General features: G+C 37.5%; 1 protein-coding gene across 1 annotated transcript in view; it reads right to left on the bottom strand.

The window, feature by feature from the left end:
• LOC140874221 (uncharacterized) overlaps nucleotides 1-26324 on the bottom strand; it is a 38575-nt gene that overhangs the window by 8201 nt on the left and 4050 nt on the right. Inside the window, exons 4-10 of the mRNA XM_073277506.1 lie at nucleotides 19711-19980; nucleotides 19205-19565; nucleotides 9131-9481; nucleotides 8901-9026; nucleotides 8617-8853; nucleotides 8326-8571; nucleotides 7915-8241 (exon numbers count right to left, since the gene is read on the bottom strand). Coding sequence (XP_073133607.1) covers nucleotides 7915-8241; nucleotides 8326-8571; nucleotides 8617-8853; nucleotides 8901-9026; nucleotides 9131-9481; nucleotides 19205-19565; nucleotides 19711-19980 — 1918 coding nt within the window. The remainder of the gene's footprint in view (nucleotides 1-7914; nucleotides 8242-8325; nucleotides 8572-8616; nucleotides 8854-8900; nucleotides 9027-9130; nucleotides 9482-19204; nucleotides 19566-19710; nucleotides 19981-26324) is intronic.

Genomic DNA, 26324 nt, shown 5'->3' with positions numbered 1-26324 from the left:
AAAATGAAAACTAAAATGTACCTATAAATATTAGGGAGACTTGGGGAAAAATCCCCACATACAAACACAACTTGTGATTCAGTACCCATGTAAGATTTTTTTGTTCTGCACTCCCTCTTGCAAATAAATTATTTTTCCTCACTCCTTATTTCATCTTTTCACTAATTTATTATTTTTATTTTATTTTAAATCATTAATAATACAAGTTATTTTTAATTTATTTTAGTTTCCATTTGTGATTCTTTCTTTACTTCCTCCTCTTTGACGCTCGAATCTTCACCACATAAATCACTAAGCCCCAAATAATCCACCAGCGACTTGGCCCATCACCGGTCGACTTGGCCAATGACTGGAAAATTCGGCTCTATTTGACTGCTTTTCCTTCGCTACAACCTCAGGATCGCTTCGTCCCATATCTCCTCCTCCCTCCACTTCTCTGTGATCCCTGATGTCACCGTCGCCGCCGTCCTAGTCAATCGCCATTAATACGGGCATATGCACCCTTCTTCACGTTATATTATTCGTTATTATTCAATTTTTCAAAATTTCCTCCTGTTCGAAATTTTCATTCTCGTAGGGGCCTTCCGCTGATTCGAGAAGCTTCAACCAGTTTGCTCTCTTTATTAATTTGTATGTTGTTATGTGCTTTCGTGCTTATTAATTTGTAAATTTGGATTTTGGATTAAATTTTGTGTAAAAAAATGGGATCTTTATATTTGTATTTGAGCTCTTAGGCTGCGTTTTTTTTTTAATTGTAAATCTTTATTGGTTCATTGAAATGTTTCAATAACTCATTGTCTCACGTGATATCTATATGCATTTATGTGACGCCCGGGGCTGAAGAGGCAGGGAGTGATCGCCGGTGCCAAGAGGTTGCACGGACAATGAGCGGCTCCTGGTAGGCTTCTAGGCGGAGGGAGACATGAATGAACCGATCCCATGCCGAAATGAGAGGGATTCTGAGACTGTGTAGGTATGGGACTACATGGTTGAGGAGGGCTTAAAAGATTTCATATGTACTATTCATATCAAGAAGGTGCATCTTCTTTTCGGGAGCTCAGCACATAAGAACTCCAAAGTTAAGCGTGCTTGACTTGAGACAATTATAGGATGGGTGACCCCCTGGGAAGTTTCTCAGGGTGCGTGTGAGTGAGGACATAAGCACGCTGAAAAGACCCGTCTTGATACAGCGGGTCGTTACAATTTATGTTTAAGCAGAGTGAATTTTTATTGAGAAATTTCTTCCTTTGTGTAAATTATTGTATGATATCTAAATAATTTGAAATATTTGATTTATATTAAGTCATGTCCATTTAAAGGTTCTTGTTATAAATTTTTTTCTCGTAAAGTATTGTATTAGGCTGATTTTAACATGTAATTAATTTGCGTGAATGTTATTTTACTTTTTTTTATTTTTCATCTCTTTCCATTATTTAACATATTTTCCCTGTTTTATTTTTTCCCCATTAATCAACTTGAAGTCTGGAAACGTGATCTATAGCGACGTCTGCACCCACCAAGAAAACCACGGACATCAAAAGAGAGTCGGGAGCAATATGTTATTAGGTAAAAAACACACAAATCTTACCTTTATTTTTCTTCATGAAGCCGATTTTTTTTTCCTTTTTCCTTCTTCTGAGAATTATTATTGCTGCAATTTTTATTGTCTTCTTGTCATTTTTGTTTGAAATCGACTACAATGGCATGTGTTTTATGGTTACTGCTATATTGATAGCCGCGTTTCTCATTGGGGCGGTGATTTGCATTTTAGTTGATTGGTATTTGGTGAATGTGACTGTGGTTTTTGAATCAAATTGTGGGTTTGTGCCATTGAAGATGAACACTTATTTAATAAAGGTGATGAAAGAAGATTAAATTTCTATGACACAGTGTATTATATGTACTCGGATGAAATCTAAAATTTTTCCTGAAATTAGAATCAAAATCATATAAATAAAATATTTTTCAAATTTTTGTTTGTTTTTTGCGCTTGTTCGTTCACTTTGTTTCGAATTCTATTTGGCATATGTTGGTTTATTCTATTTATAGCGGTTTTTTCCTCAAATATTTCTTGTTTTTAATGAAATTGTGATGATCTATTTTCGACACACACTGATTTTTGATTGAATTATGCTGATTTTGAAGCAGTGCATGATAATCCGATGAAATCTATTAAATTATGTTGTTTTTCGTTATGACTTATTTCACACTGTTTTATTTTTTTTATTTAGAAATGGTTTGAAAACGAGTAGGATTTGAGGTGAAAGCTGTACCCGAAGGCCGTATGAGGCACCAAGCCGTTGCTCTGCTTTAGTATTTCGGGAAGGACTAAGGGAAATGAGAATGAATTCAACAATTTTGTTGGTGTATTTTGCACTGTACATTGATCGTATGGATAACCATATTGATGAAGTTGATATTGTATTTTGGTAGAATTGATGTTTAATTTCTATTTATAACTATGTTAATGAATGTGGTACTGTATTTTGGTGAAATGGATGTTTAATTTCACTTTATAACTATGTTGATGAAGTTGGATGTTTAATTTTGGTAGAATGGATTTTTAATTCTTATATCATAATTAGACGTATTGTTATACTTTATTTTCAAGAAAATGTACTACGTATCGTTATATATAGTACTGCGTTTCTGACCAAGCACCAACACTACAATATAAAACATGTATAAAAGATGTACCAAATTTAACAAATTCTCATACCATAATTAGACATTATTATACTTTATTTTCAAGCAAAAGTACTACGTATCGTTACAAATGGTACTATGTTTCTGATCACGCACCAACACCACAATGTAAAACATGTATGAAACATGTACCAAATTTAACAATTCTCATATCACAATTATGAGTTATTATACTTCATTTTCAAGCAAAAGTATTACGCATTGTTACAAACTGTACTGTGTTTTTTATCACGCACCAACATCACAATGTAAAACATGTATGAAAGATGTACCAAATTTAACAAATTCTCATACCACAATTAGACATTTTTATACTTCATTTTGAAGAAAAATTTCTATGTATCATTACAAATGGTACTGTTTCTGATAATGCACCAACACCACAATGTAAAACATGTACGGAAGATATACCAAATTTAATAGATTCTCATACCACAATTAGATGTTATTATACTTCATTTTCAAGTAAACGTACTACTTATAAATACAAATGATACTGCGGTTTTGAATCACACACCAACACCACAATGTAAAACATATATGGAAGATGTATCAAATTTAACAAATTCTCATACCACAATTAGAGATTATTATACTTCATTTTCAAGTAACCGTACTACGTATCAATACAAATGGTGCTGCATTTCTGAAACACGCACCAACATCACAATGTAAAACATGTATGTAAGATATACCAAATTTAACAAATTCTCCCACAATTAGAGGCTGTTATACTTCATTTTCAAGCAGAGGTACTACGTATCAGTACAAATGGTACTGCATTTCAGACCATGCAACAACACCAAAATTTAAAATATGTATGAAAGATGTACCAAATATAACAAAATCTCATACCACAATTTAACGTTATTATACTTTATTTGCTAGCTAAAGTACTAACTATAGATATAAATGGTACTGCGTTTCTGACCACGCACCAATATCACAATGTAAAACATGTATGGAAGATGTAGCAAATTTAACAAATTCTCATACCAAAATTAGACGTTATTATACTTGATTTTCAAGCAAAGGTACTAAGTATCAATACAAATGGTACTGTGTTTCTGACCACACACCAACACCACAATGTAAAACATGTATGAAAAATGTACCAAATTTAACACGTTTTCTTACCATAATTAGACGTTATTATACTTTATTTTCTAGCTAAAGTACTACATATAGATATAAATGGCACTGCGTTGCTGACCACTTCATTTTCAAGCTAAATTATTTTGATTTATTCTACAAAATTAGACATTTGATTTGTAAACATGTGTTAATCACCATTGATGATAAAAAATTAGGACATTGGATGCATAGATAGAGTTGATTTAACCATATATGTTACTAAATTAGACATTAGGATGCATAAACATGTTATAATCATGATTGATACTAAAAATTTAGACATTTTATGAGTGAAAATGTTTTAATCACCATTGATGTTACTAAAAATTTAGACATTTTATGAGTGAAAATGTTTTAATCACCATTGATGTTACAAAATTTGGACATTGAATTCATAGATAAATTTTTTTTAACCATAGATGTTACAAACATAAACAATGGATACATATACATGTGTTTTGATAATCACCATACGTGCTACCAAAATTAGACATTATGATTCATAAACATGTGTCAATCATAATTGAATCGTGCATTTGATGCATAAAAATGTGTTAACTACTAGTCATTGATCTCCCTTCTTGTAATGTATATACGCAGTACGAATAAAGATGTACCAAATTTAACAAATTCTCATACCACAGTTACACGTTTTAGTCATTGATCTCCCTTCTTGTAATGTATATACGCAGTACGAATAAAGATGTACCAAATTTAACAAATTCTCATACCACAGTTACACGTTATTATACTTAATTTTCAAACAAAAGTACTACGTATTGTTACAAATGGTACTGCGTTTCTGAACCACGCATCAACACCACAATGTAAAACATTTATGGAAGATGTACCAAATTTAACAAAACCTCATACCACAAATAAAAATTATAATACTTCAATTTTAAACAAACGTACTATGTATCGATACAAATGGTACTGCATTTCTGACCATGCACCAACACCACAATGTAAAACATGTATGGAAGATGTACCAAATTTAACAAATTTTCATACCACAATTATACGTTATTGTACTTTATTTGCTAGTTAAAGTACTACGTACCACTTCATTTTCAAGCTAAAATATTTTGATTTATACTGCAAAATTAGATATTTGATGTGTAAACATGTGTTAATCACCATTGATATAAAATTTTAATGAATATGTGGTACTATTTTTATGTCTTATTATGTAGTACTTATGTATTTATTTGTGCTACACTCTAGCTAACCCCAAAAACACCTTAAAAGATCATAAAAATATCATTCGAACGTCAAAAAATGGTTTTTTTTAAAAACAAAATGTGGTAGTCCAGGCGCTTAGGCGCCAAAATAAGCGCTTTGGCGCTATACCAGTTTAGCGCCTAGGCGCTTAGGTGTCCAGGCGCCTACGCGCTTCAGGAGCAAGGCGCCTAGGCGCCACTAGAGGTGCTTAGGCGCTAAACTTGACCGGCGCCTAGGCACCATATGTGGCGCCTAGGCGCGAGAAATGATAGTGCCTAGGTGCCTATTCTAGAGCCTAGGCGCTTTTGTTTTTTTTTTTTTTTTTGAAAAAAACACCTTTTGGATGTCCGAAGGGTACTTTTATGATATATTAAGGTGTTTTTAATATTTTAAAGATATTTTTTGAATTTATTTTCATGTTTGTTTTTCAAAAACCGTTGTTTTTTTTACTTTTTGACAAGAATTTTTATTAAAACTGTTGTTGTTTGCCATATTTCAATGAAAAAACACAACAGTTTTAGTAAAAATTCATGTCAAAAAAGTGTTTTAGTAAAAATTCATGTCAAAAAGTAAAAAAAAAACAAAGGTTTTTGAAAACAAAAATGAAAATAAATTAAAAAAACATCTTTAAAATATTAAATAACCTTAATATATCATAAAAGTACCTTTCGAATGTCAGAAAAGTGTTTTTTTTTTAAAAAAAAACACAAGCACCTAGTGTAACGTCCCAATTTCTCAATCGGAGCATTACTCAACATGCATACTTAAAATTTGGTAAAAATAAAAATTTTGCGAAAGAATAATCTTCTTTATTAAAAAGTGCGTAAAATAAGTGCACAAAAATAGAATAGCATCAAAAAATATTTTCCAAACATGGCCATCAACTTAAAAATTAAAACTTGTTTGTCTCTCATCAAATAAAAATGTTTAAAACATCTTCCATTCTAAAGCATTCACACTCATGCATTGCCCGTTGGACCGACCCTTGCTTCTTCTTCATGTCCGCCCACATAATCATCAATAAAATCATCCACATCATCGTTACCTGCACCATTCAAGTATAGTGAGTCGAAAGACTCAGCAAGAACATGCAGAGAAATGATTTTCTAACTTTAAAAGAGAAAACATTAACTTAAACTTTCATGCAATAAACATAACTTTGATAAAGCCATATCATAAAAAATATTTGGGGTGATGAAGTATGAGTAGTGTGGCAACCGTCATAGTGAGCCATTCATAGATTCCTGTTGATCAACAAGCATATGGCATTACGCCCGTAACTTTCATTCTTTGGATAGCCGCTTCGGAGCTCATCCCGAAGTGCATACCCCGTATAACCATCCCATGAGCCATGTTTGGATAGCCGCTCCGGAGCTCATCCCGAAGTGCATACCCCGTATAATCACCACAAGACACATAAGTCATCAAAATAGTTTTCATACATAATAACATTCTTCGTATCATATCATTCTTCATGCACGTCATCATTATTCTTCCATCATCATGAACTTTCATAAACAATGTCTTGCATGCATAAACCAATGCGAGAACCATTCATGCATTAAATACTTCCTACATTTCATGATTTTCATGGAAAAATAATTTTCATGAAGGTTGAAAACATAAACATGCATTACATAGTATATTCGATCCACGTGAGTCGTTCCATCCGTCCCGGACATTGAAAACTTAAAACTTTTGCATAAACATTCTTAAAAATACTTAAAATAGCTTTAAAGACCACAAATATGAAATTAGGATTTCAAAACACAACCTTAAAAAATATTTGGACAGCACCTATGGTGCAAGGGCGCAGAAAACTTGCGCCCCTGTGCCACCAACGCTGCCCCCTAGTGCAGGTGCGCTCAAAACTGCGCCCCTGCACCGGTGGTACTGCCTGCGCACGTAGGCAGCAGGCGCGCTGGGTGCGAACTTCATTTTTTTTTTGCTCTTTTTCGGTTATTTTCGATTCCAAATCAAATCTATTCACTCACCCATCAAAACTTATAATCAAACACATGAAAAACTTCAAAATATACGCACATCACGATCCAACTTTTCAAAGTTTCGAATCAAAACTTCTCATTCAAAATCTCTTCTTCCAAAATTTTGATTTTTACAACATAAATTCCCTAGAATCTCAATAAACTTATACCGAAAACATCAGGAATGCATCACGCTTCGCGATTTTACAACATACTCATGTAACTTTCTAAAATCATGCATCAATCAACACCATAAATCAACCTAGGGTTCATATCAAACATATTTATACTCTTGAATGGGTTTCAAAACTTTAAAAACTTGCCTGAATCATCTGATTGGGATTAACCTGGATGGCGGAACTATCTAGCCTTGAGAAGTCGGAGAACCCTACCCTTGATGCAGCGTTTGAGTGAGAGAGATTTGAAAGAAAAAGAGAGCGTTCAAAATGAGAGTTCAGAATAAAATTCTGAACGCTTATTTCTTTTGTGACTAATGGGCTTCAACAAGGCCCATTAGCTACACTTAAAATCCTTTAAAATTTTACCCTCCCATTTAATAAAAAAAAATACACTGCATCTCTTTAAACTTAATTTAAAATAAACAAATTTTCTTTACTCAAGCCAAGGCTAGGCTCGTCCCTACGACCCAAAATTAATACCAACCTGAAAACTTTAAAATCATACATATCACATAACATTTCAGGCATTTAATTAAATCACATAATTCACATAACAATTAATTTATCTAAATAACATGCATTAATTCATATAATTCAATCAATTAAACGTGAATAAGCTAGTGGACTTTTCGGACCTTACAACTCTACCCTCCTTAAAAGAATTTCGTCCTCGAAATTCGACTTACCAAACAGTTCAGGATAGCGTGCTCGCATATCATGCTCGGTTTCCCAGGTAGCTTCTTCAACCAACTGGTTGCGCCATAAGACTTTCACCATTGGAATCTCTCTGTTTCTCAACCTACGAACTTGTATGTCCAAGATTTGAATAGGAATCTCCTCGTAGGACAAGTCTGGCGTCCATTCCACTGGCTCATGGCGAATAACATGAGAAGAATTTTCCACATACTTTCTTAACATGGAGATATGGAAGACATTGTGAAAACCTTCCAAGTTTGGTGGTAGTGTCACTCGGTAAGCTTGAGCCCCAACTTTTTCTAGGATCTCAAAAGGTCCTATATATCTTGGACTCAATTTACCCTTTTTTCCAAATCTCATAACACCGTTCCATGGTGACACCTTTAAAAATACATGGTCACCTAATTCAAACTCCAAATCTCTACGTCGCTGGTCGGCGTAACTTTTCTGTCGACTTTGCGCTGTCAACATTCTGTCTCTGATCTTGGCTATCACATCTGCTGTTTGGGTCACTATTTCCGGCCCCAAAACAGCTCTCTCTCCAACTTCATCCCAATGTAGGGGAGTTCTACACCTTCTCCCATACAACGCCTCATAAGGATCCATGCCAATAGTTGCTTGATAACTAATGTTGTAAGTAAACTCCACTAAAGGCAATTTCGATTCCCAATTACCTCCAAAGTCGATCATACAAGCTCTCAACATGTCTTCGAGTATTTGGATCACTCGTTCTGATTGACCATCTGTATGAGGGTGGAAAGCTGTACTGAAAGCTAGCTTCGTTCCCAATCCTCTATGCAAACTTCCCCAAAAGTTTGAAGTGAACTTAGGATCTCTGTCAGATACTATCCTCGCCGGTACTCCATGAAATCTGAAAATTTCTCGAATGTACCGCTTTGCATACTGATTCATGGAGAAGTTATTCCTGACTGGAATAAAATGAGCTGACTTAGTTAATTAACCTGTCAACTATCACCCAAATCGGGTTCATCCTTCACGGTGAAACTGGCAATCCTACCACGAAATCCATGGTGACATCTTCCCACTTCCATGTGGGTATTGGCAATGGTTTCAGGAGTCCTGCCTGTCTTTGATGCTCGATCTTCACTTGTTGACAAGTCAAACATTCATTCACAAATTTTACAACTTCCCTCTTCATATATGGCCACCAATATAAGGATTGCAGATCCTTATACATTTTTGTACTTCCTGGATGAATGGAATACAAAACAGTATGGGCTTCAGTCATCACTTCAACTCTCAATGATTCTACTACTGGCACCCACATTCTACCTCGGTGATGAACAATTCCATCTTTGACAGTGTAAAATGTACCACCCTTGGCTTCATCTCTGTTCCTACACAACGCCAACTGTTCATCAGAATCTTGGCCTACTCGAATTCTCTCAAGCAAACTAGGTACTACTGTTAAGGCTGCTAGAGTGCATACCTCCATTGGTTTGAATACCTCCAAACTCATCCGTTCAAATTCAGCAATCAACTCCTGCTGGACTGTCAATTGGTTCAATGTCGCAGACTTGCGACTCAAGGCATCTGCTACAACATTAGCCTTACCAGGATGATAGCTAATGTCACAGTCGTAGTCCTTCACCAATTCCAGCCATCTTCTTTGCCTCATGTTTAACTCCTTCTGAGTGAAGAAATATTTTAGGCTTTTGTGATCAGTGAAAATCTGACACCTTTCACCGTACAAGTAGTGTCTCCATAGCTTCAGAGCAAAAACAACTGCCGCCAACTCAAGATCATGAGTCGGGTAGTTCCTCTCATGGATCTTCAGCTGTCGAGATGCATATGCTATTACTTTATCATCTGCATCAAAACTGAAAGAGTGGGTGCCCGGTGAGCCAACTTGTGGCTAAGGGCTTTGATGACTCTTTGTATAAACAATCTTTTGTTTAATATTATTTACACTTTTATTAATGGCAATGACTTTATCTTTCTTCATATTGTGATATTGTGATATACTATTGTTGTTTGATAAAGACCTTGAATATACTATAGTGTATGTAAGATGTGGTAGAACATGGAGATGTCTATCATGAAACACATCTTATAGTCACTGTATATTCTAAACTGTTCCTAGTCGATTGAGCCGTCCGATAATAAGGATAAGGATCGCTCGAGTTTGAGACTAGCATTTGCAATGCAGAGTACCACGTTTCATTGGTAGGGAACATAGAGATGTTCAAAGCATGCAAATGGATATTCATATGATGAATGATCGAACTACCCTATCCGGACTTTCCAAGTGGTTATCACTTATCGAGTGGATATAGTCCGCGGTTTTGGTTGTACACCATTAGTCCTTACTACTTGAGACATCATTGAGACTCTATATGCTAGTACTGTGCTTTGACTCATTTACCGACTCTATTGGGGTCATCAGGTGTCGGGATTGGGTACAGTTACAACACATATAGGAGTCGATGCTTTGTTGTCAAGGATTCACCACATACTTGCGAGTGTGGATATCCTATGCGATCTGAGGAGATATTAGTGTGACGAATCTCTGGCCAGAGTACATGATGTGATTTAAGAAATGGTTTCTTAGTAGCACATGCGATGTCACTATTTGATCTTCAAGATGCATTGCATAGTTATCGAATCTCGAGCGACTCTCGATATACCAATTGTTGTTGATTCGATCGGGATATTTGGATGAAGGGACCGTACTGTACGCTAACCAAAATCTACTGGTTCTTGTAGGCACTATCAGTGATACCTAGGGAATCATGGGGCGATGTTGCTAGGCGCTCATACCATGATTCGATGGGCAAGTCGGAAATTGTTGTTCCGAGTCACAAGGAGTTGTGAGCCCACGGCTAGCTGTATCCCTGAACCATTGAGGGTCACACAGTGTAATGGATTTTTTAATCCCCGTTGAGATAGTTAAATTTAAAGAGTTAAATTTAATGAACGAAGAAGTTGGACTTCTTATTTAAGAGTAGAGGAGTAAGATTTCCTAAAAATGACATAGGGATGGCCATTTTTGGAAATCACTGAATTCGGATTCAGAAAAATTTATCTTGACTTTAAAAGGTGCAGAAATGGTTTTTGTGCACATTGGTGAAATCGGTTTATCAATCGGAGTCACGATGAATTTTATATTAATTTCTGAACATGCGGGCTTTGCTTGTCGGGCTTGAACTTATGACTAATGGGCCCTAAGCTGTTAGTGGCCTACATTATAAATAAGTTATTGCAGTACAAAAATTACACACAACAGGTCACAAGGATTTTTCGAAAACCCTAGTCTATTTTTAAAAGGTGGCCGTCCCCCCCCCCTCTCCCTCTACTCGAGAAAAATCCAGCCTGTGATTTTGAATTACAGTCTGGTTTAACGGATCAAATTCATTAATCTCTTCGTAGAAAAATTCTGATAGATTTTCTAGTGCAATCTATCAGAGGGATTAAATATCCGTTCGTGGACCTGATTGAAGAACAGTTCGTCCATCAGTTCCAGGGATATACAACAAGAGCAGAGAAATCTGTTGGTGTCCAAAATCTCGATTCGAGATTAAAGGTAAAAATTTATAATCGTTATTTAATTTTTACACACACACAATTTAATCGCAAGGTTGATACCCATTATGGAATCGTTCCATATAAAATTTTTAAACTTCCGCTGCACCGGGTATCAATTCTGATTGATCTGATCGCCGTGTTCTCCAACAGTGGTATCAAAGCCAGGTTGCTCAGATCAAGCGATTAAATTGATCGATTGTACAAAAAAAAAAAAAAATTTTAGGCCTCGGTTTTTGGAACAAAATAAATATTTTAAAAATAAAAATATTTTTTCGGGCAAAAACCCGGGCAGCGATTGGATCGCTGCCCGGGGCAGGGGCAGCGATCGTCGCTGCCCCGGGCAGCGCACGGCGCTGCCCGGCGCAGCGCTGGGCGCTGCGCAGGGCAGCGATGTGATCGCTGCCCTACGGGCAGCCGGGCTGCCCGGCCCGGGAATGTCCCGGGCGGCCCGCGGGAAAAATTATTTTTAATTTTTTAAATTAAATTTTAATATGTTAAAATTCTATTTTTGGTCCGATCGAAAATTGTTTTGATTGGTCCACGAGGCGTCGGATCGAATTGTTCGAGTCCGAAAATTTTAAAATTGATTTTTGCATAAATTTGAATTTTGGAAAATTTTAATATTTTATCCTTTAATTGAATTTTGAAATTAATTATTTTTGGTACAATTGATGATAAGATATGATCTTATGGATATATTGAGTAAAATATGATTTTATGTATAAAATTGGATTTTATAAATAAAATATGATTTTATTTGATAAAAAGATAAAATATGATTTTGTATGTAAAATAAGATTTTATGTATGAAATATGATTTTATCCTTTTAAATTTAAATTGCCATTGCATGTTATCCAACAAATTAATTTTGAATTAAATGTTATTGGATAAGGATGATCGATTGCCATGACCAATTTTGTAGGTGTATGTTAGGAATTTACATTTGTTTTTATTGTTGTTGGTTTTATTAATGGGCCTGGTTTATGGCCCAATATGAATGTCATATGTAATAAAAGTGGGCTTGGTTTATGGCCCGTTCCCACCCCTTAAAAATGTATCCCCTACTTGTCATTGTTATTTATTGTAAATATATTAGATTTAGTGGGAGATCAAGATTTGAAGATGGAGGTGGGCCCAGCAGACAATAAAGACAGAAGAAATGTAAATTGGAAGCAAATGTAATAGGATTGCATTGCATACTGCATATTACCTAGGATTGGACTAAGACTCGTGATTGGCAACCACGGGTCGATTAGAAATGGAATCGATCATCCTATATAATATGTGATATTATAGTTGTATGCATGTTTTAGACATAATTGTGTGAATCCGACAAGCATACAAAATTTTAAAAATGATGAGACAAATTTTTATAATTAAAAATCCCTCATTTTAAATATGATTTAAAATTGATATCAAGATAAATAAAGGAAATTTAAATTTGTTTAAATGTTCCTACCTTCCATCAACGATCAATGTATGAGATGCTACCCGCGGATACGGTCTGGCTCATATTATTGGGGGGGCCCGTTCGTCGGAAAGCTGTACATTGGATCGACACATGTTGTAAGTTGGGTGGAACTCCCATGGGATCGGCTCATATTATTGGGGGATCCACATGGCGACCGTCCATCACAACTTAATATTGATGGGTCATCTTGACATGTCACAATAATCGGCGTCATATTATTGGGCCCTTATTGGACATGAGGTAAAAACGTGGAGGTTGCTTTGGAAGCAATTGGGCTCTACCTTTTGAAAATTATGGTTGGCTGATATTATTCGGGACTATAAGTTTGTCAATTGGACTCCATGTTCTCACTAAGGAAAACAGTTTCCCGTTTTCACTAGAGGGTAGTGAAATCGTTAAAATAGTGGGAGTGAGATTCATAAAATAAATTTCGCCTATTTTATGTCTTAGTAAATTGCTTAAACAATCACTGATATTTGTCTGTTTCTTTTCAGTATTTCATACGATGAATTCGCGTAATCCACTTTTCTCGATCCTCGAACAAAATAAGTTGACTGGCGCAAACTATACGGAATGGTTCCGTAAGTTGAAGATTGTCTTGACTTCGGAGAAGATGCTCTACGTGTTAGAAAAATCTCCTCCGAAGGAAGCACCAGCTGACGTAAGTCCGGAGGAGTTAGCCAAGCTTGATACATGGTGGGACCATGATATCAAGACCAAATGCTATATGCAAGCCTCGATGTCTGATGAACTCCAGAGGCGATTTGAGGACACCGTGAATGCTGCTGGCATTCACGTTCAACTCAAGGAACTTTTTGGGGCTCAATCGAGGGCTGAAAGGTTCGCTAATGTAAAGGAGCTAATGACGTGTCGCATGCGTGAAGGGACTTCGGTCCGTGATCATGGGGTACGAGTGATTTGGCTCATACAGAAGTTGTTAACCCTTGATTTGGTGTTAGAGCATGAACTCAACGTGGACTTACTACTTCTGTCTCTTCCTTCTTCGTTTGACGGATTTGTGGTAAATTTCAATATGAACAAGATAGAGGCCTCCCTTGAAGAGATGGTCAATATGCTTGTGACATATGAATCCACATTAAAGAAGGATAAACCGGCTTTCTTGGTGGGCTCCTCTTCTTCTGCTAAGAAGGGGCCAAGTACAAAGGGTAAGAAACGTTCTGCCCCACCCAAGAAAATCGAACCCGAGAAGAAGTACAAGACAAAGGCTTCAAACATGGAAAATTCCAAGGATGTTTGCCATTACTGCAAGAAGCCCGGTCATTGGAAGCGTAACTGCAAGGAATATCTAGAGCAGTTGCGAACTGCGAAGGGTATGTTCTATATTGAAATAAATGTTTCACTTAATACTACTTCTTGGGTATTGGATACCGGATGTGGATCTCACATTTGCAATGATTTGCAGGTGATGACAAGAAGTCGCAGGCTTAGGATGGGTGAGACCCAGCTGAGGCTCGGAAATGGTTCCAGAGTTGAAGCAAAAGCCGTGGGAGATGTTTATTTAATTTTGCAGAATGGTTTTAAGTTACTTTTAAGAGATGTTTTATTTGTTCCGGATTTGATTAAAAACATTATTTCTGTTTCTATGCTTGATAGAGATGGTTATTCTTGCAATTTTGTGAATGGGATTTGCAATATTTACAAGAATGAATGTTTAATTGGAAATGGACAACTTGAAAACGATCTATACAACTTAAAACTAAAAGACGTTCCAATAAATTATGTTGATAAACCGGTAACAACAAACAAAAGGAAAATCGATAGCCAAAACCCGGCAAACCTTTGGCACGCTAGGCTAGGTCATATTTCCTCAAGGAGGATGAACAAGCTAGTGGGAGAGGGCATGTTTGATATGTCTGATATTAACTCTCTACCTACTTGTGAATCCTGCCTAAAAGGAAAAATGACTAAATCTCCTTTTAAGGGGAAACCTGAACGTAGTCAAAATCTGTTGGATTTGATCCATACAGATGTTTGTGGTCCATTTAGAGTTGGGACTCAATATGGCCACACCTACTTCATTACCTTTACTGATGATTATTCAAGGTATGGGTATTTATATTTAATGAAATATAAGTCTGAAGCATTTGAAAAGTTCAAAGAATTCAAGGCTAAAGTAGAAAACAAGCTAGGTAAAAGTATTAAAGCACTTCGATCGGATCGAGGTGGAGAATACTTGAGTACCGAGTTTTTGGACTATCTAAAAGAGAATGGGATTCTCTCTCAGAGGACTCCTCCTATGACACCACAGCTTAATGGTGTATCGGAGCGTCGTAATCGAACTTTGTTGGACATGGTTCGGTCCATGATGAGCTTCACTGAGCTTCCACCTTCGTTTTGGGGCTATGCGCTTGAAACGGCGGTATTGTTGTTGAACAACGTCCACACTAAAGCAGTGGAAAAAACACCATACGAGTTATGGAATGGCAAAGCTCCTAAGTATTCGTACTTGAGGATTTGGGGATGTCCTGCTTACGTGAAGCGGACAGTGGGAGATAAGTTGGATAGTCCCCAGCTTATGTTATTTTGTAGGGTATCCAAAGAATTCAATCGGATATTATTTCTATTATCCTGCTGAAACAAAGGTGTTTGTTTCAAGGAATGCCACCTTCTTGGAGAAGGAGTTCTTATTGGATAAGAAAGGCGAGATGATGGAACTCGAAGAAATTCGAGAAGAACCCGAAATACAAAATAACGATCCTACACCTCAGGAACCATTGCTGGACACGCCTATACCTAGAAGATCCGAGAGGACTTCTAGACCTCCTATTCGATATGGTCTTCTTCTTGAAGGGGATCAAGATGAACCCGATGTTGGATGTGATCCAAGAAACTTCAAGGAAGCAATTTCTGATGCGGATTCAAATTTATGGCTTGAAGCTATGCAGTCGGAAATAGATTCGATGCATACAAACCAAGTTTGGTCTCTAGTAGATTCTCCCGATGGAATTGTTCCAATAGGGTGTAAATGGATCTACAAGAGAAAGCTTGGGCCTGATGGTAAGGTATTGACCTACAAGGCGCGATTGGTGGCAAAAGGTTATACTCAAAGACAAGGAGTTGACTATGATGAAACCTTTTCACCAGTTGCAATGTTCAAGTCCATAAGAATCCTTATTGCCATAGCTGCATGGTATGACTATGAGATATGGCAAATGGATGTGAAGACTGCTTTTCTTAATGGAGACATTAAGGAAGAAATCTATATGAAGCAGCCTGAGGGGTTCACATCCATGGGAAGCGAGCATAAGGTATGCAAGCTTCAGAGATCAATTTATGGTCTAAAGCAAGCATCAAGAAGTTGGAACCAGAAATTTGATGAAACAATAAAATATTTTGGTTTCATCAAGAATCCGGAGGAACCATGCGTGTACAAGAAAGTAGTTAAGGATGCTGTGACATTCTTAGTACTTTATGTTGATGACATCCTACTCATTGGGAATGATGTAGGGATGTTGCAGTCAACAAAGATATGGTTATCAGGTAGATTCTCGATGAAGGATTTGGGTGAGGCATCCTATATTCTAGGGATACAGATCTATAGAGATAGATCTAAGAGAATGATAGGACTCACTCAGTCAACCTACATCGACACCATATTGAAACGGTTTTCAATGGATGGGTCCAAGAGAGGACATCTACCCATGTGTCATGGAGTTTCTCTATCCAAGTCTATGTGTCCCAAGACTGATGAAGAGATAGAGAAAATGACACATGTACCATATGCGTTAGCCATAGGTAGTATCATGTATGGGATGATATCTACCAGACCGGATGTAGCATTTGCTCTGAGTGTCACGAGCAGATATCAAGCTAATCCCGGTCAAATGCATTGGAAAGCCGTGAAGGACATTCTTAAGTACTTACGAAGGACTAAGAATATGTTCATGGTATATGGAGGAAGAGAACTAAAATTGGAAGGCTATACCGACTCTAGCTTCCAAAGTGGCGTGGATGACTCGAAGTCAACCTCTGGATTTGTGTTCATGCTCAATGGCGGTGCTGTCTCTTGGAAGAGTTCCAAGCAGGACACCACAGCGGATTCCACCACTGAAGCAGAATACATTGCAGCATCAGCTGCTGCTAAAGAGGCTGTTTGGATGAGGAATTTCGTCCAAGAGTTGGGCATCATTCCTGAAGTTGTTGGTCTAGTCCCGGTGTACTGTGACAACACGGGTGTCATTGCTCAGGCAAAGGAACCAAGGTCTCATCAAAGATCCAAACACGTACTGAGGAAATACCACATCATCCGGGAGATCGTGGAAAGAGGAGACATCACTGTCGAAAGAGTGGCCTCTGCAGACAATATCGCTGATCCACTTACTAAGCCCTTGCCAGGACCATTATTTGACAAACATCGCGAAGCAATGGGTCTACGTAGTATGACTAGTTGGCTATAGGGCAAGTGGGAGATTGAAAGAGTGGGTGCCCGGTGAGCCAACTTGTGGCTAAGGGCTTTGATGACTCTTTGTATAAACAATCTTTTGTTTAATATTATTTACACTTTTATTAATGGCAATGACTTTATCTTTCTTCATATTGTGATATACTATTGTTGTTTTGATAAAGACCTTGAATATACTATAGTGTATGTAAGATGTGGTAGAACATGGAGATGTCTATCATGAAACACATCTTATAGTCACTGTATATTCTAAACTGTTCCTAGTCGATTGAGCCGTCCGATAATAAGGATAAGGATCGCTCGAGTTTGAGACTAGCATTTGCGATGCAGAGTACCACGTTTCATTGGTAGGGAACATAGAGATGTTCAAAGCATGCAAATGGATATTCATATGATGAATGATCGAACTACCCTATCCGGACTTTCCAAGTGGTTATCACTTATCGAGTGGATATAGTCCGCGGTTTTGGTTGTACACCATTAGTCCTTACTACTTGAGACATCATTGAGACTCTATATGCTAGTACTGTGCTTTGACTCGTTTACCGACTCTATTGTGGTCATCAGGTGTCGGGATTGGGTACAGTTACAACACATATAGGAGTCGATGCTTTGTTGTCAAGGATTCACCACATACTTGCGAGTGTGGATATCCTATGCGATCTGAGGAGATATTAGTGTGACGAATCTCTGGCCAGAGTACATGATGTGATTTAAGAAATGGTTTCTTAGTAGCACATGCGATGTCACTATTTGATCTTCAAGATGCATTGCATAGTTATCGAATCTCGAGCGACTCTCGATATACCAATGGTTGTTGATTCGATCGGGATATTTGGATGAAGGGACCGTACTGTACGCTAACCAAAATCTACTGGTTCTTGTAGGCACTATCAGTGATACCTAGGGAATCATGGGGCGATGTTGCTAGGCGCTCATACCATGATTCCATGGGCAAGTCGGAAATTGTTGTTCCGAGTCACAAGGAGTTGTGAGCCCACGGCTAGCTGTATCCCTGAACCATTGAGGGTCACACAGTGTAATGGATTTTTTAATCCCCGTTGAGATAGTTAAATTTAAAGAGTTAAATTTAATGAACGAAGAAGTTGGACTTCTTATTTAAGAGTAGAGGAGTAAGATTTCCTAAAAATGACATAGGGATGGCCATTTTTGGAAATCACTGAATTCGGATTCAGAAAAATTTATCTTGACTTTAAAAGGTGCAGAAATGGTTTCTGTGCACATTGGTGAAATCAGTTTATCAATCGGAGTCACGATGAATTTTATATTAATTTCTGAACATGCGGGCTTTGCTTGTCGGGCTTGAACTTATGACTAATGGGCCCTAAGCTGTTAGTGGCCTACATTATAAATAAGTTATTGCAGTACAAAAATTACACACAACAGGTCACAAGGATTTTTCGAAAACCCTAGTCTATTTTTAAAAGGTGGCCGTCCCCCCCCTCTCCCTCTACTCGAGAAAAATCCAGCCTGTGATTTTGAATTACAGTCTGGTTTAACGGATCAAATTCGTTAATCTCTTCGTAGAAAACTTCTGATAGATTTTCTAGTGCAATCTATCAGAGGGATTAAATATCCGTTCGTGGACCTGATTGAAGAACAGTTCGTCCATCAGTTCCAGGGATATACAACAAGAGCAGAGAAATCTGTTGGTGTCCAAAATCTCGATTCGAGATTAAAGGTAAAAATTTATAATCGTTATTTAATTTTTACACACACACAATTTAATCGCAAGGTTGATACCCATTATGGAATCGTTCCATATAAAATTTTTAAACTTCCGCTGCACCGGGTATCAATTTTGATTGATCTGATCGCCGCGTTCTCCAACAAAAACAGCTCCTAATCCACTCTTAGAAGCATCGGTATAAACCACAAAACGACCCGTGGCTTCGAAAATTGCTAGCACTGGCGCTGACATCAATCTTTCCTTCAATTCTGCAAAGCTCTTCTCACATTTTTCTGACCACACAAACTTCACACCTTTTCGAGTTAAGGAAGTCAGTGGTAGAGCTATCTTGGAGAAGTCTTGAATAAATCTCCTGTAGTAGCCTGCTAAACCCAAAAAACTCCGTATTTCTGTAGCATTCTTTGGAGCAACCCAATTTCGGACCGCTTCCACCTTAGACGGATCCACCTCAATTCCCTTAGCTGAAACTATATGACCCAAAAATGAAATCTGCTCCAGCCAAAATTCACACGTACTGAACTTAGCATACAGTTTCTTTTCTTTAAAAATCTACAACACTGTAGTCAAGTGCTGACGATGCTCCTCTAGACTGCGAGAGTAGATCAATATGTCATCTATGAAGACTATGACAAACTGATCCAAGAAGGGTTGAAACACTCTGTTCATCAAATCCATGAACACAACTGGTGTATTGGTCAATCCAAATGGCATTACTAAGAACTCGTAATGGCCATAGCGAGTCCTGAATGCTGTCTTCTGCACATTTACATCCTTCACCTTTAGCTGATGGTAGCTTGATCGTAGATCGATTTTTGAGAACACCTCTGCCACTTGCAATTGGTCGAACAAGTCGTCTATTCTGGGCAAGGGATATATGTTCTTCACTGTAACTCGATTCAGCTCTCTATAGTCAATGCACAACCTCATTGACCCATCTTTCTTCTTAACAAACTGAAAGAGTGGGTGCCCGGTGAGCCAAATTGTGGCTAAGGGCTTTTATGACTCTATGTATAAACAATCTTTTGTTTAATATAATTTACACTTTTATAATGATATTTACTTTATCTTTTATCATATTATTATGTTGTGACATACTATAAGATGTTTAGATGAAGACCTTAAATATACTATAGTGTATGTAAGATGTGGTGGCACATGGGGATGGCTATCATGAAACACATCTTATAGTCACTGTATATTCTAAACAGTTCCTAGTCGATTGAGCCGTTCGTTAATAAGGATAAGGATCGCTCGAGATTGAGACTATCATTTGCGATGCCGAGTACCACGTTTCATTGGTATGGAACATAGAGATGTTCAAAGCATGCAAATGGATATTCATATGATGAATGATCGAACTACCCTATCCGGACTTTCCAAGTGGTTATCACTTATCGAGTGGATAAAGTCCGCGGTTTTGGTTGTACACCATTAGTCCTTACTACTTGAAACATCATTGAGACTCTATATGCTAGTACTGTATTTTGACTCGTTTACCGACTCTATTGGGGTCATCAGGTGTCGGGATTGGGTACAGTTATGACACATATAGGAGTCGATGCTTTGTTGTCAAGGATTCACCACATACTTGCGAGTGTGGATATCCTATGCAATCTGAGGAGATATTAGTGTGACGAATCTCTGGCTAGAGTACATGATGTGTTTTAAGAAATGGTTTCTTAGTAGCACATGCGATGTCACTATTTGATCTTCAAGATGCATTGCATAGTTATCGAATCTCGAACGACTCTCGATTTACCAATGGTTGTTGATTCGATCGGGATATTTGGATGAAGGGACCGTACTGTATGCTAACCAAAATCTATTGGTTCTTGCAGGCACTATCAGTGATACCTAGGGAATCATGGGGCGATGTTGCTAGGCGCTCTTAACATGATTCGATGGGCAAGTCGGAAATTGTTGTTCCGATTCACAAGGAGTTGTGAGCCCACGGCTAGCTGTATCCCTGAACCATTGAGGGTCACACAAGTAATGGATTTCTAATCCCCGTTGAGATAATTAAATTTAAAGAGTTAAATTTAGTGAATAAAGAAGTAGGACTTCTTATTTAAGAGTAGAGGGAGTAAGATTTCCTAAAATGACATAGTGATGGACATTTTTGGAAACCACTGAATTCGGATTCAGAAAATTTATCTTGACTTTAAAAGATGCAGAAATGGTTTCTGTGCACATTGGTGAAATTAGTTTATCAATCTGAGTCACGATGAATTTTATATTAATTTCTGAACATGCGGGCTTTGCTTGTCAGGCTTGAACTTAGGACTAATGGGCCCTAAGCTGTTAGCAGCCCACATTATAAATAAGTTATTACAGTACAAAAATTACGCACAACTTACACTCAGATTTTCGAAAATCCTAGCCTCCAGTCTAGGAATTTCGGCCGCCCCTCCTCTCTCTATCTTAGAGAATTTTCAGTCTGCGAATTTTGAATTTGCAGTCTGAATTAGCAGATCATATCTGTTCTATCTCTTCGTAGAAACTTCTGATAGACTTTCTAGTGCAGTCTATCAGAGGGATTAAACTTCTGTTCGTGGACCTGATTGAAGAATTGTTCGTTCATCAGTTCCTGGGATATACAATAAGAGCAGTTTAATCTGTTGGTGTCCATAATCTCGTTTCGAGATTTTAAGGTAAAATTTATATTGTTTAAATTTTATATTATCAATTTTAATCGTAGGAATTTGATACCCATATGGAATCGTTCCATATAAAAATTTAAAACTTCCGCTGCACCGGGTATCACTTTCTTTTTCGATCCGGAGAACGACCGTGTTCCAACAGTGGTATCAAAGCCAGGCTGTTCTCGGATTTTACGATTAAAATTTTATCGATTGTACAAAGCCTCAATTTTTCAGAAAAATAAAACGGAAAAGAAAAAAAAAATATTTTCGGGCTGCCCGCTGCCCGAAGGCAGCGAGCAGCGCCGCGTGCGCGTAGATGGGCTGCACGCAGCAGTCCTGCGCGAGCTAGGGCAAGCGTTGCCCTAGCCCGCGCAGCTGGGCCGCATGGAGCGGCCCAGCGGCTGGGCTGGACAAGTCCAGCCCAGCGACGGGCGGGCAGCCCGGGATTGTCCCGGGCTGCCCAGAAAATTTTTTTATTAAAAATTAAATTTTTTCGTGAATTATGAATTCTAGCCCAAAATGGTTTTGGGCTCAGTTTTTGGCCCGATTGAAAATTGTTTCAGTTGGTCCACGAGGCAATGGGTCAAAATTGTTTGAGCCCAAAATTTTTTAGAAAATTAATTTTTGGATAAATTTTGAATTTTGGAAATTTATAAATTTAATCCCATAAATTAAATCTTTAATTATTAATTTTGGTACAATTGATAATAAAATATGATTTTATGTATAAAATTGGATTTTATATGTAAAATATGATTTTATGGATAAACTAGATAAAATATGATTTTATATATAAAATAAGATTTTATGTATGAAATATGATTTTATCTATTTATATTTATTGCCATTGCATGATATCCAATAAATTAATTTTTGAATTAAATATTATTGGATAAGGATGATCGATTGCCATGACCAATATTATAGGTGTATGTTAGGTTGTTTACATTTGATTTTATTATTGATTGTTGGGTTTTATTAATGGGCCTGGTTTGTGGCCCAAATTTGATTTTATCATTTGTAATAAAAGTGGGCCTGGTTTATGGACCGTTCCCATCCCTACAATGTATCCCTTTATTTGTCATAGTAATTTATTGTAAATTCACTAGAAATAGTGGGAGTTTTTTAAGATGGAGGTGGGACCAGCAAGCAATGATAAAGACTGAAGAAATGTAAATTGGAAGCACAATGTAATAGGATTGCATTGCATACTTGCATATCACCTAGGATTGGACTTAGACTCGTGATTGGCAACCACGTGTCGATTAGTAATGGAATCGATCATCCTAAAATATAATATATGATATTATCGTTGTATGCATGTTTAGACTAAATTGTATGAATCCCGCAAGCATACAAATTTTAAATGATGAGACAAATTTTCAAAATTAAAATCCCTCATTTAAATATGATTTAAAATTGATATCAAGATAAATAAAGGAAATTTAAAAATTGTTTAAATGTTCCTACCTTCCATCAACGATCAATGTATGAGATGCTACCCGCGGATACGGTCCGGCTCATATTATTGGGGGGGCCCGTTCGTCGGAAAGCTGTACATTGGATCAACACATGTTGTGAGTTGGATGGAACTCCCATGGGATTGGCTCATATTATTGGGGATCCACATGGCGACCGTCCATCACAACTTAATATTGATGGGTCATCTTGACATGTCACAATAAACGGCGTCATATTATTGGGCCCTTATTGGACATGAGGTAAAAACATGGAGGTTGCTTTGGAAGCAATTGGGCTCTACCTTTTGAAAATTATGGTTGGCTGATATTATTCGGGACTATAGTTTGTCAATTGGACTCCATGTTTCCACTAAAGAAAATGTTTCTCGTTTTCACTAGAGGGTAGTGAAATCGTTAAAATAGTGGGAGTGAGATTCATAAAATAAATTTCGCCTATTTTATGTCTTAGTAAATTAATTAAACAATCACTGATTATTGTCTGTTTCTTTTCAGTATTTCATTAAGATGAATTCGCGCAATCCACTATTCTCTATTCTCGAACAAAATAAACTGACTGGCGCAAACTATACGGAATGGTTCTGTAAGTTGAAGATTGTCTTGACCTCGGAGAAGATATTCTACGTGTTAGAAAAATCTCCTCCGAAGGAAGCACCAGCTGATATAAGTCCGGAAGAGTTGGCCAAACTTGATAAATGGTGGGACCATGATATCAAGGCCAAATGCTATATGCAAGCTTCGATGTCTGATGAACTCCAGAGGCGATTTGAGGATACCGTGAATGCTGCTGACATTCACGTACAACTCAAGGAACTTTTTGGGGCTCAATCGAGAGCTGAAAGGTTCGCTACTGTAAAAGAGTTAATGACGTGTCGCATGCGTGAAGGGACTTCGGTCCGTGATCATGGGGTACGCGTGATTTGGCTCATTCAGAAGTTGGTAACGCTTGAATTGGTATTGGAGCATGAACTCAATGTGGACTTATTACTTCTCTCTCTTCCTTCATCATTTGACGGTTTTGTGGTGAATTTCAATATGAACAAGATAGAGGCCTCCCTTGAAGAGATGGTCAATATGCTTGTAACTTATGAAGCCACTTTAAAGAAGGATAAACCGGTTCTCTTGGTGGGCTCCTCTTCTTCTGCTAAGAAGGGGCCAAGTACAAAGGTTAAGAAACGTTCTGCCCCATCCAAGAAAACCGGACCCGAGAAGAAGAACAAGACAAAGGCTTCAAACATGGAAAAGTCCAAGGATGTTTTCCATCACTGCAAGAAACCCGGTCATTGGAAACGTAACTGCAAGGAATATCTAGAGCAGTTGCGAACTGCGAAGGGTATGTTTTATATTGAAATAAATGTTTCACTTAATACTACTTCTTGGGTATTGGATACCGGATGTGGATCTCACATTTGCAATGATTTGCAGGTGATGACAAGAAGTCGCAAGCTTAGAATGGGTGAGACCTAGCTGAGGCTCGGAAATGGTTCTAGAGTTGAAGCCAAAGCTGTGGGAGACATTTATTTAATTTTGCAGAACGATTTTAAGTTACTTTTGAGAGATTTTTTATTTGTTCCAGACTTGATTAAAAACATTATTTCTGTTTCTATGCTTGATAGAGATGGTTTTTCTTGCAATTTTGTGAATGGGATTTGCAATATTTACAAGAATGAATGTTTGATTGGAAATGGATAACTTGAAAACGATCTATATAACTTAAAATTAAAAGACGTTCCAATAAATTATGTTGATAAACCGGTAACAACGAACAAAAGGAAAATCGATAGTCAAAACCCGGCAAACCTTTGGCATGCTAGGCTAGGTCATATTTCCTCAAGGAGGATGAACAAGCTAGTGGGAGAGGGCATGGTTGATATGTCTGATATTAACTCTCTACCTACTTGTGAGTCCTGCCTGAAAGGAAAAATGACTAAATCTCCTTTCAAAGGAAAACCTGAGCGTAGTCAAAATCTATTGGATTTGATCCATACGGATGTTTGCGGACCATTTAGTATTGGTACAAAATTTGGTCACACCTACTTCATTACCTTTACTGATGATTATTCTAGGTATGGGTACTTATATTTGATGAAATATAAGTCTGAATCATTTGAAAAGTTCAAAGAATTCAAGGCTGAAGTAGAAAACAAACTAGGTAAGAGGATTAAAGCACTTCGATCGGATCGAGGTGGAGAATACTTGAGTACCGAGTTTTTGAGCTATCTAAAAGAGAATGGGATTCTCTCTCAGTGGACTCCTCCTATGACACCTCAGCTTAATGGTGTTTCGGAGCGTCGCAATCGAACTTTGTTGGACATGGTTCGATCCATGATGAGCTTCACTGAGCTCCCACCTTCGTTTTGGGGCTATGCTCTTGAAACGGCGGTATTGTTGTTGAACAACATTCACACTAAAGCAGTGAACAAAACACCTTACGAGTTATGGAATGTCAAAGCTCCTAAGTATTCATACTTGAGGATTTGGGGATGTCCTGCTTACGTGAAGCAGACAGTGGGAGATAAGTTGGATAGTCGATCCACCTTATGTTATTTTGTAGGGTATCCGAAGAATTCAATCGGATATTATTTCTATCATCCTACTGAAACAAAAGTGTTTGTTTCAAGAAATGCCACCTTCTTGGAGAAGGAGTTCTTATTGGATAAGAAAGGCAAGATGATGGAACTCGAAGAAATTCGAGAAGAACCCAAGATACAAAATAATGTTCCTACACCTCAGGAACCATTGATTGACATGCCTATTACTAGAAGATCCGAGAGGACGTCTAGGCCTCCTATTAGATATGGTTTTCTTCTTGAAGGGGATCAAAGTGAACCCGACATTGGATGTGATCCAAGAAACTTCAAGGAAGCAATTTCTGATGCAGATTCGAATTTATGTCTTGAAGCTATGCAGTCGGAAATAGATTCGATGCATACAAACCAAGTTTGGACTTTAGTAGATCCTCCCGATGGAATTGTTCCAATAGGGTGTAAATGGATCTATAAGAGAAAACTTGGGCCTGATGGAAAGGTACTGACCTACAAGGCACGATTGGTGGCAAAAGGTTATACTCAAAGACAAGGAGTTGACTATGATGAAACTTTTTCACCAGTCGCAATGATCAAGTCCAT

Source organism: Henckelia pumila, chromosome 1 (genome assembly GCF_033568475.1).
Source record: "Henckelia pumila isolate YLH828 chromosome 1, ASM3356847v2, whole genome shotgun sequence".
Taxonomy (NCBI): Eukaryota; Viridiplantae; Streptophyta; class Magnoliopsida; order Lamiales; family Gesneriaceae; genus Henckelia; species Henckelia pumila.
Note: the sequence above shows the minus strand (reverse complement) of the source record. Positions and strands in the feature narration are given on the sequence as shown.